This window comes from Podarcis tiliguerta (genome assembly GCF_965153285.1).
Source record: "Podarcis tiliguerta genome assembly, chromosome: 13".
Taxonomy (NCBI): Eukaryota; Metazoa; Chordata; class Lepidosauria; order Squamata; family Lacertidae; genus Podarcis; species Podarcis tiliguerta.
The window spans coordinates 51,558,716-51,574,253 of record NC_139546.1 but is presented as its reverse complement, the minus strand read 5'-3'; the positions used below and the strand labels follow the sequence as shown (position 1 = coordinate 51,574,253).

The following is a 15,538-nucleotide window of genomic DNA, read 5'->3' as shown; positions in this document are numbered from 1 at the left end:
ACCAATATGTAAGGGCTCTATATGGGCTCTTGGATACCCCATAAGGGAAAAGGGCAATTTTTATTTACAACAGTTCCCGCTGGGAAAAAAGCCCTGGTTTTGTTCCAGTCCTCCGATCTGTTGAGGTGACTCTTAATTCTCTCTTCTGCGGCATTAGCTACCCCTCCCAGTTTGGAGTGATCTGCAAATTGAATGAGCACCTGCTAAATTCTTTCATCCAAGGAATTTCATAAAGACCTTGAACACTGAGCCCAGGACAGAGCCACGAACTTCTCCCAAATCCCCGAAATGAGCAGAGACTGCAAAAGGGTGCTGCGTAGGTGTGTTTCTTTAAAGTGCTTTATTTGGTAACAGTTTGCATGGAAGATGCTTAAAAACGGATGTCGTGCTGAGCTGAAGAACATGGATGGCCAGTGCGTCCGAAGTGCAGGTGTACGGCCGCAAGGATAACCAGGATGGTGGCTTCGGTGATGATCACAATCATGGCAATGAACTGGAAGGTGGGGCTCCACCCTGGAGCGAGACAGGGGGCAAGGAATGAGGAGGCGTTGGAGAAAAAAGCTGTGCCACAGCGTTAACACATCAGCTTATGAGACTACCCGCTACTAGCAGATGGGTCTGCCAGGTCAGGTACACCCCAAAGTTCACTTGGGAAGACAGGGGAATTAATGCTGGTCTGCTACTGGAAAAGGATGTGGGTGGCGCTGTGGGTTAAACCACAGAGCCTAGGACTTGCCGATCAGAAAGTCGGTGGTTCCCCACGACGGGGTGAGCTCCCGTTGCTCGGTCCCTGCTCCTGCCAACCTAGCAGTTCGAAAGCACGTCAAAGTGCAAGCAGATAAATAGGTACCACTCTGGCGGGAAGGTAAACGGCGTTTCCGTGCGCTGCTCTGGTTCGCCAGAAGTGGCTCAGTCATGTTGGCCACATGACCCAGAATCTGTATGCCGGCTCCCTTGGCAAGTAAAGCGAGATGAGCGCCACAACCCCAGAGTCGGCCACGACTGGACCTAATGGTCAGGGCTCCCTTTACCTTTACCTTACTACAGTGGTACCTCAGGTTACAGACGCTTCAGGTTACAGACTCCGCTAACCCAGAAATACTACCTCGGGTTAAGAACTTTGCTTCAGGATGAGAACAGAAATTGTGCTCCGTTGGCACGGCAGCAGCAGGAGGCCCCATTAGCTAAAGTGGTGCTTCAGGTTAAGAACAGTTTCAGGTTAAGAACGGACCTCCGGAATGAATTAAGTTCTTAACCCAAGGTACCACTGTACTGGAAAAAAGCAAAGATCCCCAGTGTTGAAGCAATGATCCTTCAACATCAACTTCACTGGACTGGTCATGTTGTGCGGATGCCTGATGATCGCCTTCCAAAGCAACTACTCTATTCTGAACTTAAAAATGGAAAGCGTAATGCTGGTGGTCAGCAAAAGAGGTTGAAAGACTCTCTCAAGGCAAATCTTTAAAAATGTAGTATAAACACCGACAACTGGGAAACACTGGCCTGCGAGTGCTCCAGTTGGAGAACAGCCTTTACCAAAGGTGTCATGGGCTTTGAAGACACTCAAACTCAGGACGCAAGGGAGAAACGTGCTAAGAGGAAGGCACGCTTGGCAAATCCACACCGTGATGGACTCCTGCCTGGAAACCTATGTCCCCACTGTGGAAGGACGTGTGGGTCCAGAATTGGCCTCCACAGTCACTTACGGACTCCCTGCTAAAACCGTGTTTATGGAAGACTATCTTACTCTGCTACGAGTGACCGCCGAAGAAGAAGAATATCCCAAACTCTGAGACTACAAGGTCCAGAGTCACATTTGCACAAGCCCCTTGCCTCACCTTTTCCGCGGGCAGCTGTCGATGCAGTGGTAGTGAGTTCCCCAGTCCTGGAGGTGGTATGGTTCTCTGCCCTGGAGACGGCACCTTCAAGGGTCATGGTGACAACTTCAGCCTTCCGTTCCAGAGCTTTCCTCGCCTCTGAGGGGAGAAAGGGGCAGGTCAGTCCTAGGAGCAGCGCCATCTTTCGGCACAAAGAGAGCTCTGTGGCAGAACTCGAACCCAGATCCAGAGGGCAGGACGCGAAGCAATGGATTCGAATTGGTGTGACAGTGTCAGAATAGGATCTAGGGGGTTCAGATCCCCATTCAGCCAGAAAGCTTAGCAGGCGTGAATTTGGGCCGCTCGCTCACTCTCAAGACAGAAGGATTCTAACAAGCGGTGGAGGGAACCCCAAGGGCCATCCAGTCTTACCCCCCTTGCATTTATGCAGGAATCTCAGCTGTAAAGAATTCCTGACAGATGATCGCCTGACCTCTCTTTGAACGGCTTTATATATTTATTTCCTGCAATTTTCTACACGGCTTCATCGGGTATACGAAATGATCAAGCTGCTAAATTAACAACCACAATCTTTGAAAACATAAAACGACAGGAGGCTAAAAACAGATTTAAACTTGCACCATATATCTGTATATTGACCAATAGAGTCAATCCCAAAAATATTACGAGAGATTAAAAAAAAAAAGGCAAGGTAGCAGGTCTTCAGATCAATGAAGATAAAACCAAACTCTTGGTTAAAAATATGAATGATGAGAGTACAAACAAATTACAAGACGTATCTGGTTCAAAGATTGAAAGAAAGGCTGAGTATAATATAATATTTAAAAACTTGGGAAGATAATAAAAGATTTGCAAATTTGGAATAGAATGAATCTTTCACTATTAGGTAGGGTGTTGACGATAAAGATGAACGTACAGATTGCTAAATATCTGGGTACGTCCGTTTTTAGCAGGTGTCTGAGTATAGCAATGGTGATGCCTGATGCGTAGGCAAACTAAGGCCCAGATCTGGCCCAATCGCCGTCTAAATCCGGCCTGCGGACGGTCCGGGAATCAGCGTGTTTTTACATGAACAGAATGTGTCCTTTTATTTAAAATGCATCTCTGGGTTATTTGTGGGGCATAGGAATTCGTTCATTTCCCCCTCCAAAAATATAGCCTGGGCCCCCACATGGTCTGAGGGACAGTGGACTGGCCCCCTGCTGAAAAAGGTTTGCTGACGTCTGCAGTAGACCCTCAGGTTATGTTACTCTCGAGTAACATAAACTTTGGGTTGCAAAAGCGGCAAGCCCGGAAGTATTTCTCCGGGTTTTGCCGCTTGTGTGCGTGCAGAAGCAGCGCGTCTAGATACAGATTTTTTCAGGGTGCACACGGACCCCAGGAACGAATTTAATCCGTATTCAGATGATCCACTGTATGCCGGAAGCTGCGCAGAGTGGCTGGGACAGGGGTAGGCAACCTAAGGCCCAGGGGCCGGATCCGGCCCAATTGCCTTCTAAATCCGGCCCGTGGACGGTCCAGGAATCAGCGTGTTTTTACATGAGTAGAATGTGTCCTTTTATTTACAATGCATCTCTGGGTTATTTGTGGGGCCTGCCTGGTGTTTTCACATGAGCAGAATGTGTGCTTCTGTTTAAAATGCATCTCTGGGTTATTTGTGGGGCATAGGAATTTGTTCATCCCTCCCCCCCCAAAAAAAAATAGTCTGGCCCACCACATGGTCTGAGGGACGGTGGACTGGCCCAGGGCTGAAAAAGTTTGCTGACCCCTGGGCTGGGGCAACCCAGCTAGATGGGTGGGGTATAACTAATAAAATTACAGTGGTGCCCCGCAAGACGAATGCCTCGCAAGACAGAAAACCCGCTAGATGAAAGGGTTTTCCGTTTTGGAGGTGCTTCGCAGGACGAATTTGCTATGGGCTTGCTTCGCAAGACGAAAATGTCTTGCGAGTTCCTGCGATTTCTTTTTCGCTCCCCACCCCCTTTTTCTAAGGCACTAAGCTGCTAATAGCCTTTTAGCAGCTAATCCGCTAATCCCTTAAGCCTTTAATAGCCGCTAATCCGCTAATAGCGCTAATCCGCTAATGGGCTTGCTTCGCAAGACGAAAAAACCGCTAGACGAAGAGACTCACGGAACGGATTCTTTTCGTCTTGCGAGGCACCACTGTATTAATACGGAATAGGACCAGAACATTTTTTCAGTTCTGGCACCTCTCAGGTAGGCACCATTGCCATTATAAGAGAACAATGATAAGAGTACAAGGGAGACGATCATGGTGAGTTCTGGCACCTATTTTCTAGAAAAATAGCACTGAGTAAGCTGTCCCTATTTTCATCCGAGAAATGTCGGAGGATATATGCAAGTGCGGGATCAGGACTCACAAGCAGTTGCAGCCTGACTCAAGGTTGTCCAGTATTACAGTCATAGTAAAGGTAAAGGGACCCCTGACCGTTAGGTCCAGCCGCAGACGACTCTGGGGTTGCGGCGCTCATCTCACTTTATTGGCCGAGGGAGCTGGCGTCCAGCTTCTGGGTCATGTGGCCAGCATGACTGAGCCGCTTCTGGTGAACCAGAGCAGCGCACGGAAACGCCATTTACCTTCCCGCCGGAGTGGTACCTATTTATCTACTTGCACTTTGACGTGTTTTCGAACTGCTAGGTTGGCAGGAGCAAGGACCGAGCAATGGGAGCTCACCCCGTCGCGGGGATTCGAACCGCTGACCTTCTGATCGGCAAGCCCTAGGCTCTGTGGTTTAACCCACAGCGCCACCCACATCCCGTAATACCTTGGGATAAATACGCTTCAGGATAAGTATTTTCGGGTTGCTCTCCGCGGGGACCCGGAAGTAACGGAGCGCATTACTTCCGGGTTTCGCCACTTGCGCAGACGGTCAAAATCATGTCACGCGGAAGTGGCGAAACGCGACCCACCCAGTCACGTCTTATGTTCTGTTCAGGATGCGAACAGGGCTCCGGAACGGATCCCGTTCGCATCCCGAGGTGCTATGTGGTAGAAAAACCTCGGCTATGGGTCCCCCAAAATGCTAGCCTGGGGTCAAAGGCTGCATTCATGAATTCAGATCCCTTCTCCCAAATCCCTGAAATGAGCGGAGACTGCAAAAGGGTGCTGCGTATGTGTGTTTTTTTAAAGTGCTTTATTTGGTAACAGTTTGCATGGAAGATGCTTAAAAACGTTGGATGTCGTTGTGAACTGAAACACATGGAGGGCCGTAGTGTCTGGGGAACAGGCGAATCGCCAAGAGGATGAGCAGAACTGTGGCTTCTATGATGAGCACCATCATGGCACAGAACTGGAAATCGGGCATCCACCCTGGAGCGAGAGAGGGGGCAAGGAATGAGGCGCGTTGGAGACAGAAGCTGTGCCACAGCGTTAACACATCAGCTTATGAGACTAGCCGCTACTAGTAAATGGGGCTGCCAGGTACATCCCAAAGTTCACTTGGGAAGACAGGCGAACTAATGCTAGTCTGCTACTGGGGACGCGGGTGGCGCTGTGGGTTAAACCACTGAGCCTAGGACTTGCTGATCAAAAGGTCGGCGGTTTGAATCCCCGCGATGGGATGAGCTTCCGTTGCTCGGTCCCTGCTCCTGCCAACCTAGCGGTTCAAAAGTATGCCAGTGCAAGTAGATAAATAGGTACCCCTCCGGCGGGAAGGTAAACGACGTTTCTGTGTGCTGCTCTGGTTTGCCAGAAGAGGCTTAGTCATGCTGGCCCCATGACCCGGAAGCTGTATGCCAGCTCCCTCGGCCAATAAAGCGAGATGAGCGCCGCAACCCCAAAGTCGGCCACGACTGGACCTAATGGTCAGGGGTCAACTTTACTGCTGGAAAAAAGCAAAGATCCCCAATGTCAAAGCAGTGATTCTTCAACATCAACTTTGCTGGACTGGTCATGTTGTGTGGATGCCAGATTATCGTCTCTCAAAACAACTACTCTTTTCTGAACTTAGAAATGGAAAGCGTAATGCTGGTGGTCAACAAAAGAGGTTTAAAGATGGTCTCAAGGCAAATCTAAAATGTAGTATAAAAACACTGGCCTGCGAGCGCTCCAGTTGGAGAACAGCCTTTACCAAAGGTGTTGTGGGCTTTGAAGACACTCGAACTCAGGACACAAGGGAGAAACGTGCTAGGAGGAAGGCACACTTGGCAAATCCACACTGTGATTGACTTCCATTCGGAAACCAATGTCCCCACTGTGGAAGGACGTGTGGATCTAGAACTGGCCTCCACAGTCACTTACAGGCTCACTGTTTAAACCTTGTTTATGGAAGACAATCTTACTCGGGTACGAGTGATCGCCAGAGAAGAAGAATATCCCAAGCTCTGAGACTACAAGGTCCAGACTCAAGCCCCTTGCCTCACCTGTTTTGGGAGCAGCTGTCGACGCAGTGGTAGTGAGTTCCCCAGTCCTGGAAGTGGTACGGTTCTCCGCCCTGGAAATGGCACCTTCAAGGGTCATGGTGACAACTTCAGCCTTCAGTTCCAGCGCTTTCCTCGCCTCTGAGGGGAGAAAGGGGCAGGTCAGTTCAAGGAGCTGTGCCATCTTTAGGCACAAAGAGAGCTCTGGGGTAGAACTCGAACCCAGATCCAGAGGTAATGAATGCTGCGTGATTGGTCAACGGCACAAGACACATCATATGGGGACTTCCGGCGAGGCAAAATGGCGGGCGCCACAGCGGTGAGCAGCTCCTGACGCCAGCCAGAGCCAACTGCGCTACCAGGCTGGCTCTGGGCTGCTGAGACGGCCGCTGCCAAGGGGGAACTGGGGACACATGGAGTGTCAACTGGGGGAACCACTGACCACCCAAATTGAGCTGGGAGCGAGGGCGCCCGGCCACCCAGCCGACTGCCCAGTGGCGCTCCGGGGCCAGGAAATACCCAGAGCCGACACAGGGAGAATGAGGAAGGAGAAAAAAGAGGGGAGCCCGGAACTTCCCATGCCATTGCCATCGCAACCGTTGAGATAGGAGGGCACCAGGAGGGCAAGGACAATGGCCGAGCCCAGGCCCGATCCGAGCCCACTCCATGGTGGTTAGTGCTCCAAGAGGGCAGATCAGGGCCCAGAGGAAGGCCGCGCGACAGAGAAGACCACAGAAGGGAAGATATTACTTCTTGTTTAAGTAAAGTAAAGGTAAAGGGACCCCTGACCATTAGGTCCAGTCGTGGCCAACTCTGGGGTTGCGGTGCTCATCTCGCTTTACTGGCCGAGGGAGCCGGCGTCCAGCTTCTGGGTCATGTGGCCAGCAGGACTAAGCCGCTTCTGGCAAACCAGAGCAGCACACAGAAACGCCGTTTACCTTCCTGCAGGAACGGTACCTATTTATCTACTTGCACTTTGACGTGCTTTCAAACTGCTAGGTGGGCAGGAGCTGGGACCGAGCAACGGGAGCTCACCCCGTCATTGCGGGGATTCGAACCGCCGACCTTCTCATCGGCAAGTCCTAGGCTCTGTGGTTTAACCCACAGTGCCACCCGCGTCCCTTCTTGTTTAAGTAACTTTTTTTTAATTACTTTTTTTCTCTTATTAAAAAAAAAGTGTCCCCGGATTCTTTGAAAAAACTCTGGTAACCTTGCTTTAAGCAGAGCTTGGATGGCCACCTGCCTGGAATGCTTTGGTTGTCCAATCCACCTGAGTGTTCCTTGATGACTGGGAATCTCTCCCCTGCCTTTGGAATGCAACACCCCGTCGAGTTAAAAAGAGCAGAGAATTAAGAGTTGTTCAACAGTGGAACTGGCTCCCTTGGGAGGTGGTGGACTCTCCTTCCTTGGAGGTTTTTAAACAGAGGTTGGACAACCATCAGTCATGGATGCTTTAGCTGAGATTCCTGCATCGCAGAGGGTTGGGCTGGATGACCTCTGGGTCCCTCCCAAACCTACAATCCTACGCTCTGCAGAACTCGATCAAGTGGAGCAGAGCTTTTGCATCTTGCCACCCAGGAGATAGGCACGACCTTCTCCTGGTCTCAAATGCTGCATACAAGCACGTATCAATTAAGGCAATTCTGGGGAAATTCCGTACCTGGCCTTGCTGCTTCGACTAGCTCCGGAAACCCAGATCCCTCTTCCGCCTCACTGATGAAGATGGGGCCTCTCCTCAGGTACACTGCAAAGAATTAGAAAGCATTGGCTGCCACCCTGGATCTGCTCAAGGAAAGTTGGCCAAGTATCATGAATAATAATAATAATAATTTATTATTTATACCCCGTCTATCTGGCTGGGTTTCCCCAGCCACTCTGGGCGGCTTCCAACAGAATATTAAAATACAATAGTCTATTAAACATTAAAAGCTTCCCTAAACAGGGCTGCCTTCAGATGTCGTCTAAAAGTCTGATAGTTGTTTATTTCCTTGACATCTGAAGCGAGGGCGTTCCACAGGGAGGGCGCCACCACCGAGAAGGCCCTCTGCCTGGTTCCCTGTAACTTGGCCTCTCGCAGTGAGGGAACCGCCAGAAGGCCCTCGGAGCTGGACCTCAGTGTCCGGGTAGAACGATGGGGGTGGAGACACTCCTTCAGATATACTGGACCGAGGCCGTTTAGGGCTTTCAAGGTCAGCACCAACACTTTGAATTGTGCTCAGAAACGTACTGGGAGCCAATGTAGGTCTTTCAAGACCAGTGTTATATGGTCTCGGCAGCCGCTCCCAGTCCCCAGTCTAGCTGCCGCAATCTGAATTGGCAGTTTCCGGGTCACCTTCAAAGGTAGCCCCATGTAGAGCGCATGGCAGTAGTCCAAGCGGGAGATAACCAGACCATGCGCCACTCTGGCGAGACAGCCAGTGGACAGGAAGGGTCTCATCCTTGACATCTTTCCGCAGGGCCTGCAAGACAGCTGTTCCACCAGGCCTTTGGCAATCCTCCTTTGGCAATCCTCACAGAACTCTAGCCCAATGGTTGCCATCAATTTGATTTGAATTAACTTTATAAATAAAATGTATTATTATTATTATTATTATTATTATTATTATTATTATTATTAGTGCCCCGGGCACTGGCAAACCACGCTATGCCACTGAGCCAGAGTATAGCCCCCCAGAGCCCCCTCCGCCATGAATTTGGGAACCACTGACCTAGGCTTTCCCCCCCGATCCACAAAGTTTGGGCCATGCTCTTTCATCGTTCCTCTTTCTGCAACTCTGCCTGGCTCTTTTTAATGTCTATTTCCGTATACCGCTTTAGGGAGTTAAATAGAATCCAGCAGTTTAGCTTCTAAATCGAACTGCTCTTCCTTCTCAAGGCAATGTGTTTTTTTCACAGCTTGTGCTATCAACACCATCGCCCGGCACGTACCATCCAATGGCAGCTCAGGATTATCCTCTTGCTCTTCCGAGATGTTGGCCGACCTTCCCGGGTCTTTGAAGGGCAGAGGGGTTCTCATTACATCCACCTTGGATTCCATTGCTGGCATGAAGTCTGCCAAGAAACAGAAAAAGGAGATGGGTTTCATCCAGAGCAGCGGCTCGTAAGAACTTTTAAAAAGAGCCCCGCAGGATCAGGCCAGGGGCCCAACTTTTTTTTTTTTTGCCTTTTGCTTAAAGGTTAACAAGTCTCGTCCAGCATCCTGCACTCACAGTGGCCAACCGGGTGGCCCAGTTGAGCAGGACCTGAACCCAAGACCCCTCTCCCCTCCTGTGGTTTGCAGAAGAATCGCTGCCTCTGAATGTGGAGGCAGAGCCGAGCCACTGTGGCTAGGAGCCATCGATAGCCCTCTCGTCCATGAATTAGCCTCATTCTCTTTTAATAATAATAATAGTAGTAATAATAATTTATTATTTATACCCTGCCCATCTGGGCGTCTTCCAACAAAATATTAAAATACACTAATCCATCAAACATTAAAAGCTTCCCTAAAGAGGGCTGCCTTCAGATGTCTTCTAAAAGTCTGGTAGTTATTGTTCCCTTTGACATCTGGTGGGAGGGTGTTCCCACAGGGCGGGCGCCACCACTGAGAAGGCCCTAAGTTTAAAGGCATCTATGTCAGCAATTGGTGCTGGAGGAGAGTCCCATGGACTGCAAGAAGATCAAACCTCTCCATTCTGAAGGAAATCAGCCCTGAGTGCTCACTGGAAGGACAGAACCTGAAGCTGAGGCTCCAAGACTTTGGCCTCCTCATGAGAAGAGAAGACTCCCTGGAAAAGACCCTGATGTTGGGAAAGATGGAGGGCACAAGGAGAAGGGGATGACAGAGGACCAGATGGTGGGACAGTGTTCTCGAAGCTACAAACATGAGTCTGACCAAACTGCGGGAGGCAGTGGAAGACAGGAGGGCCTGGCGTGCTCTGGTCCAGGGGGTCACAAAGAGGCGGACACGACTAAACAACAACAAGTCAGCAATTATCGCTGCCTCCTGTGGGAGGGAGTTCCACAGTCTAGCTATGAGCAGAGGGGACTTTCATCTGTCCTGAATATGCCAACGTTCAGCCTTCATTGCATGTCCCCAAGTTCTCATGCTATGAGGGAGAGAGATAAACTTTTCTGTATCTACTTTCTCCATGCAAGGCATAATTTTATGAACCATGATTCCCAAACCTTTTTTGGGCCACCGCCCTCTTGGTTCCATAAACTCACCCGCAATTCCCCTTTCCATGCCCAATAAAAAAAGTATTATTCAGAATAACAGTTTGCAGAAACCACTAAGACAGGCAATATTGCAACACAATAAAACCCAGCAAGGAATATTGCAGGGAAATTATTCTTACACCCCCTTACTCACATACAGTTGAAGCAGATTCATAGCATGAAGTATTTATGTTTTACTACGGACAAACCTTTACTTAATTTATAAGAAAATCAATAGCTGTTACCAATAACAGGCTGTCTTGTGGCAACTCAGAATCGTAAGTACCACAAATGTGATTGAAGGAAACAGATTTGAAAGTGGCAAGAACAGTAAAACTTTAAATACAATGCAAGGAAGGAGTTTCATTCAGGCGCTAGCTTGGTCCATCGGAAAGGTTTGTAATTTAAAAGACAAAACACTAACCCTGCAAATTTCTCTGAAAGATTCACTTTGTTTTTGCTGACCCCTGCATGTACTGCAGTCACCCACTCAATCAATCAATCAATCAGTAGCTGAACTGGGTTCCACAGTCACAAAAACAAAAAAGAGCCGCAAAAACGCGAGATAAATAGCAAAAACAGACAGATCGCAGCGTCACACTCAAAACGGAAGGGTGGCACTTAAATTGGAAGCATAACACTCAAAACGGAGCATGTTCGGCTTCCGAAAAAAGTTCGCAAACCGGAACGCTTACTTCCGGGTTTTCAGTGTTTGGGTTCTAAGTTGTTTGAGTACCAAGGCGTTTGAGAACCGAGGGAGCGCTGAACTTCAAAGTCAATGCGGTTTGCCAAAAGGACAGAGCGATAAAATTATCGGTAAAAACCACGAGAAACAAAACCGTGGATGTTTCGGCATCTGCGGTACTTGAGGGTCGATTCCAAAAGATCCCGCCTGAGAAACGCCTTTGCCCCTGTGGAGACGGTAGCACCGAAACAGCGGCACACGTCCTCCTGTCTTGCACTCTTAAAAAAAAAACCCTGAGGAACGAGATCGTCACCCCACTCGTACTAACCATCCCAGGGCGCTCAACCGCTGCCACAATGTCCTTCCTTCCATCAGATCAAAATGAGCAGATAACAGCAAAGGTTGCTAGGTTCATAGCAGGGGCAATCAAAATAAGGGCCACTAACTGACTGCTGATTCAGGACTTTAAATTGTGCTTTTATAGCAAACTTCCTTTTCTGCGTATACTGTGATGTTTTATTGTTGCTATGGACATTGGCTAACGCGAATAAAGTTTTATCTCTCTCAAAACAGAAGTGTGGCACTCAAAACGGAGCATGTTCAACTTCCGAAAAAGTTCGCAAACCGGAACGCTTCCTTCCGGGTTTGCATCGTTTGGGTTCCAAGTTGTTTGAGAACCAAGGCACCACTGTAATTCTAAAGAGCCTTTTGTGTCCACTCTTTGCTTCAGAGTCCATTTCCCCCCGCTTGTCGGGATTCTCTGACATTACCGTATTTTTCGCTCTATAAGACTCGCTTTTCCCCTCCTAAAAAGTAAGGGGAAATGTGTGTGCGTCTTATGGAGCAAATGCAGGCTGCGCAGCTATCCCAGAAGCCAGAACAGCAAGAGGGATTGCTGCTTTCACTGCACAGCGATCCCTCTTGCTGTTCTGGCTTCTGAGATTCAGAATATTTTTTTTCTTGTTTTCCTCCTCCAAAAACTAGGTGCGTCTTGTGGTCTGGTGCGTCTTATAGAGCGAAATATACGGTATGTTGCATCACGGGGCAGAGGGAGAGAGACTATGATTTTGCAGCAACTTCCTCCTCTGCGCAGAACTGCAATAAAAAGTCTTTTTGCAAATGTCAATAAACGGGGGCAAATCCCAGGGTGTGGAGCTGTCAGCTGCGATGCGCCGACTTCTCAGAGAGGGCACGCGATCTGTCATGGAGGCTGCCAGCAGCGGCCTGACCCCTTAGACCTGGGTGAGCAAGTTATTCATCCATCTGTCGGTGGGGGAAGAGATGGAAAGCAGAGGCTTGCAAATAAAGCTAGCCATACAAGCTTGATCTGACAGTGGCACACTGGGCCCATCACCTCCTGGCAAACAGAAGGGGAAGAAATGGAGGCAGTGAGAGATTTTACTTTCTTGGGCTCCATGATCACTGCAGATGGTGACAGCAGTCATGAAATAAAAAACGCCTCCTTTTTGGGAGAAAGGCGATGGCAAACCTAGACAGCATCTTAAAAAGTAGAGACATCACCTTGCCGACAAAGGTCGGCAAATCTGGTTTTCCTAGTAGTGATGTATGGAAGTGAGAGCTGGACCATAAAGAAGGCTGATCGCCGAAGAATGGATGCTTTTGAATTCTGGTGCTGGAGGAGACTCTTGAGAGTCCCATGGACTGCAAGAAGATCCAACCTCTCCATTCTGAAGGAAATCAGCCCTGAGTGCTCACTGGAAGGACAGATCGTGAAGCTGAGGCTCCAAGACTTTGGCCACCTCATGAGAAGAGAAGACTCCCTGGAAAAGACCCTGATGTTGGGAAAGATGGAGGGCACAAGGAAAAGGGGACGACAGAGGGCGAGATGGTGGGACAGTGTTCTTGAAGCTACCAGCATGGGTTTGACCAAACTGCAGGAAGCAGTGGAAGACAGGAGTGCCTGGCGTGCTCTGGTCCAGGGGGTCACGAAGAGGCGGACACGACTAAACGACTCAACAACAAAGCCAGATGCAGTCTCATTTGAAAATAAAATTTCACGCGTGAGGAAAAAAATGCCGCGTTTATAATTATCATCGGTCATTTCCCCAGCGCAGACCCTGCTCAGTGCAGACATGTTGACGTTATTGGACTTGCTTAATTTAGGTTTGTTAATTTCAATGCCGGTCTGTCCTTCAAAAAAAATACAACCCTGTGATTATATGGATTAGTTGCTCCCCAGAATCACTTCACCAGGTCACCTACAACCATAAAGCAATAATATATTGATAGAATAATAATAATCAGTGCGTTTTTCCTAAAAAATTAAAATGTTTAGGGCTACTCTCATTTCGACTCAAAACCACCATTTTATAGTTCAAAACGGGAAGAATAATGATAGTAAATGGACAAAACTACAGTGGTACCTCGGGTTAAGCACTTAATTCGTTCTGGAGGTCTGTTCTTAACCTGAAGCACCACTTTAGCTAATGGGGCCTCCCACTGCCGCCGCGCGATTTCTGTTCTCATCCTGAAGCAAAGTTCTTAACCCGAGGTACTATTTCTGGGTTAGCGGAGTCTGTAACCTGAAGCGTCTGTAACCTGAGGTACCACTGTACAAAGATTTGCAAAGTGTTTAGGGGTGTGCGTACCCCTAAACACTTTGCGAATCTTTGTGTACCCCCAGGAAAAAGTACTACTACTAATTAATAATAATAATAATAATAATAATATAACTAATATAGCTAACATAAGACAGCACAGTTGGAAGAGCATGAGACACTGAACCTCAAGGTTGTGGGTTCGAGCCCTACATTGGGCAAGTCTCCTGCATTGTAGGGGGTTGGACTAGATGACCCTCAGGCCCCCTTCCAATTCCCTCTCCAACATACACATTTTTATGCATGATTTACCCCAGCATATGCATTTCTTTTGTACCCACTATTCAGGCTGGAGAAGCACATTGCCACAATTCAGAGGGGTGTGGACCGCCTCTCCTGATACGCCCCGTGGAGAGGTCCCAAGTCACAAGGTGGTTAGATTGGTCTCAACTAGGGCCAGGGCCTTTTCAGTACTGGCCCCAACGTGGTGGAATGCTCTGTCACAAGAGACTAACATTTTAATATTTTGTTGAAAGCCACCCAGAGTAGCTGGGGAAGCCCAGCCAGTTGGGTGGGGTATAAATAAATTATTATTAATTATTATTATTATTATTATTATTTGTTATGTACTGAGTTGAATAGGATCCAAACTGCAGCAGTCTGATTGGTCCTAGAACAATAGGATCCAAATTGCAGCAGTCTGATTGGTCCTAGAACAATAGGATCCAGAATGCAGCAGTCTGATTGGTCCTAGAACAATGCAGCAGTATGATTGGTTGGCAGGAACCACCCAATCATGCTCCAGATATAATTGAATCCACAACCTGATTGGCTTACAGTAGAATTCCAGAATTAGCCAATCATGTGCAGCCCATTGTGTAAATAATGTATATAAAGCAGATACTCTGAGGGGACTTTCATTCATTCCTCCTCACCACTATGAGCTGAATAAAGAGCATGAAATCACTTTGCGACTCTGAGTATATTTCATTATTATTACTAGGGCCCTGCGGGACTTGACATCTTTCTGCAGGGCCTGCAAGACGGAGCTGTTCCGCCTGGCCTTTGGTTTGGGCTCAGTCTGACCCTTATGTCTTCCCTCCCCTTATGGTCTTGCTCTATGGGCTACTTTTAAAATGAGACTGCATCTTAAATTGCATTTTAAATTGCCCCCCCCCTTTATGTTTTTATTGCAGTTTTACCAGTTTTAGCTGCCTTGAGCCCGGCTGTGGCCGGGGAGGGTGGGGTATAAATAAAATTATTATTATTATTATTATTATTATTATTATTATTATTATTATTTCAGAGGGGGCTGCGTTTCGGCCCTCGCCTTGTTTCAGATCGTGCAAATTGAGTCCGTTCGTCTTCCAGGGTGTCCTGAATTGAACCTCTCTCCCCCTCCCGAGCGATAATCGGAAACACCATTTAAATCCTGCTTACAGTACCAGCTCCGCAACACTAGAGGGAGCTCCGAGGCTTCCCAAATTACCCTTGGAGATAATTGCATCTTCTGCAATTTCCTGGGAGCAGAATGAAAATTGGAAGCCCTACTGCGCCGGATCAGATAGTGCTGGGTTTTCCTTTTCCCCTTGCCTTCAAAATATAAAGCCTTCCCTTTCAAAGAATCACATAATTGTAGAGGTGGAAGGAATCCTGAGAGTCATTGTCTGACCTTCTGCCGTACAGGAATCTTTCTACCCAGAGTGGGATTCGAACACACAACCCTAAGATTCTTGTGCTCTACGGATTGAGTTGACATATACAGTGGTACCTTGGTTCTCAAACTTAATCCGTTCCGGAAGTCCGTTCCAAAACCAAAGCATGTTCCAAAACCAAGGCGCGCTTTCCCATAGAAAGTAATAATAATAATTTTTTATTTA

At 48.3% G+C, this 15,538-nt stretch overlaps 1 protein-coding gene across 2 annotated transcripts in view; it reads right to left on the bottom strand.

The window, feature by feature from the left end:
- Positions 1–171: 171 nt before the first annotated feature.
- The window catches only part of LOC310662946 (zona pellucida sperm-binding protein 3-like), a 30,859-nt gene continuing 15,492 nt past the window's right edge, over positions 172–15,538 (bottom strand). The window contains exons 9-13 of one of the 2 annotated variants that reach the window (XM_083410352.1): positions 9,147–9,269; positions 7,879–7,962; positions 6,222–6,359; positions 1,839–1,976; positions 172–513 (exon numbers count right to left, since the gene is read on the bottom strand). In XM_083410352.1, the coding sequence (XP_083266478.1) occupies positions 371–513; positions 1,839–1,976; positions 6,222–6,359; positions 7,879–7,962; positions 9,147–9,269 (626 nt within the window). In that variant the 3' untranslated portion in view covers positions 172–370. Of the gene's footprint in view, positions 514–1,838; positions 1,977–4,968; positions 5,170–6,221; positions 6,360–7,878; positions 7,963–9,146; positions 9,270–15,538 lie in introns of those variants that run through there. The other variant, XM_083410353.1, reaches the window with a different exon arrangement.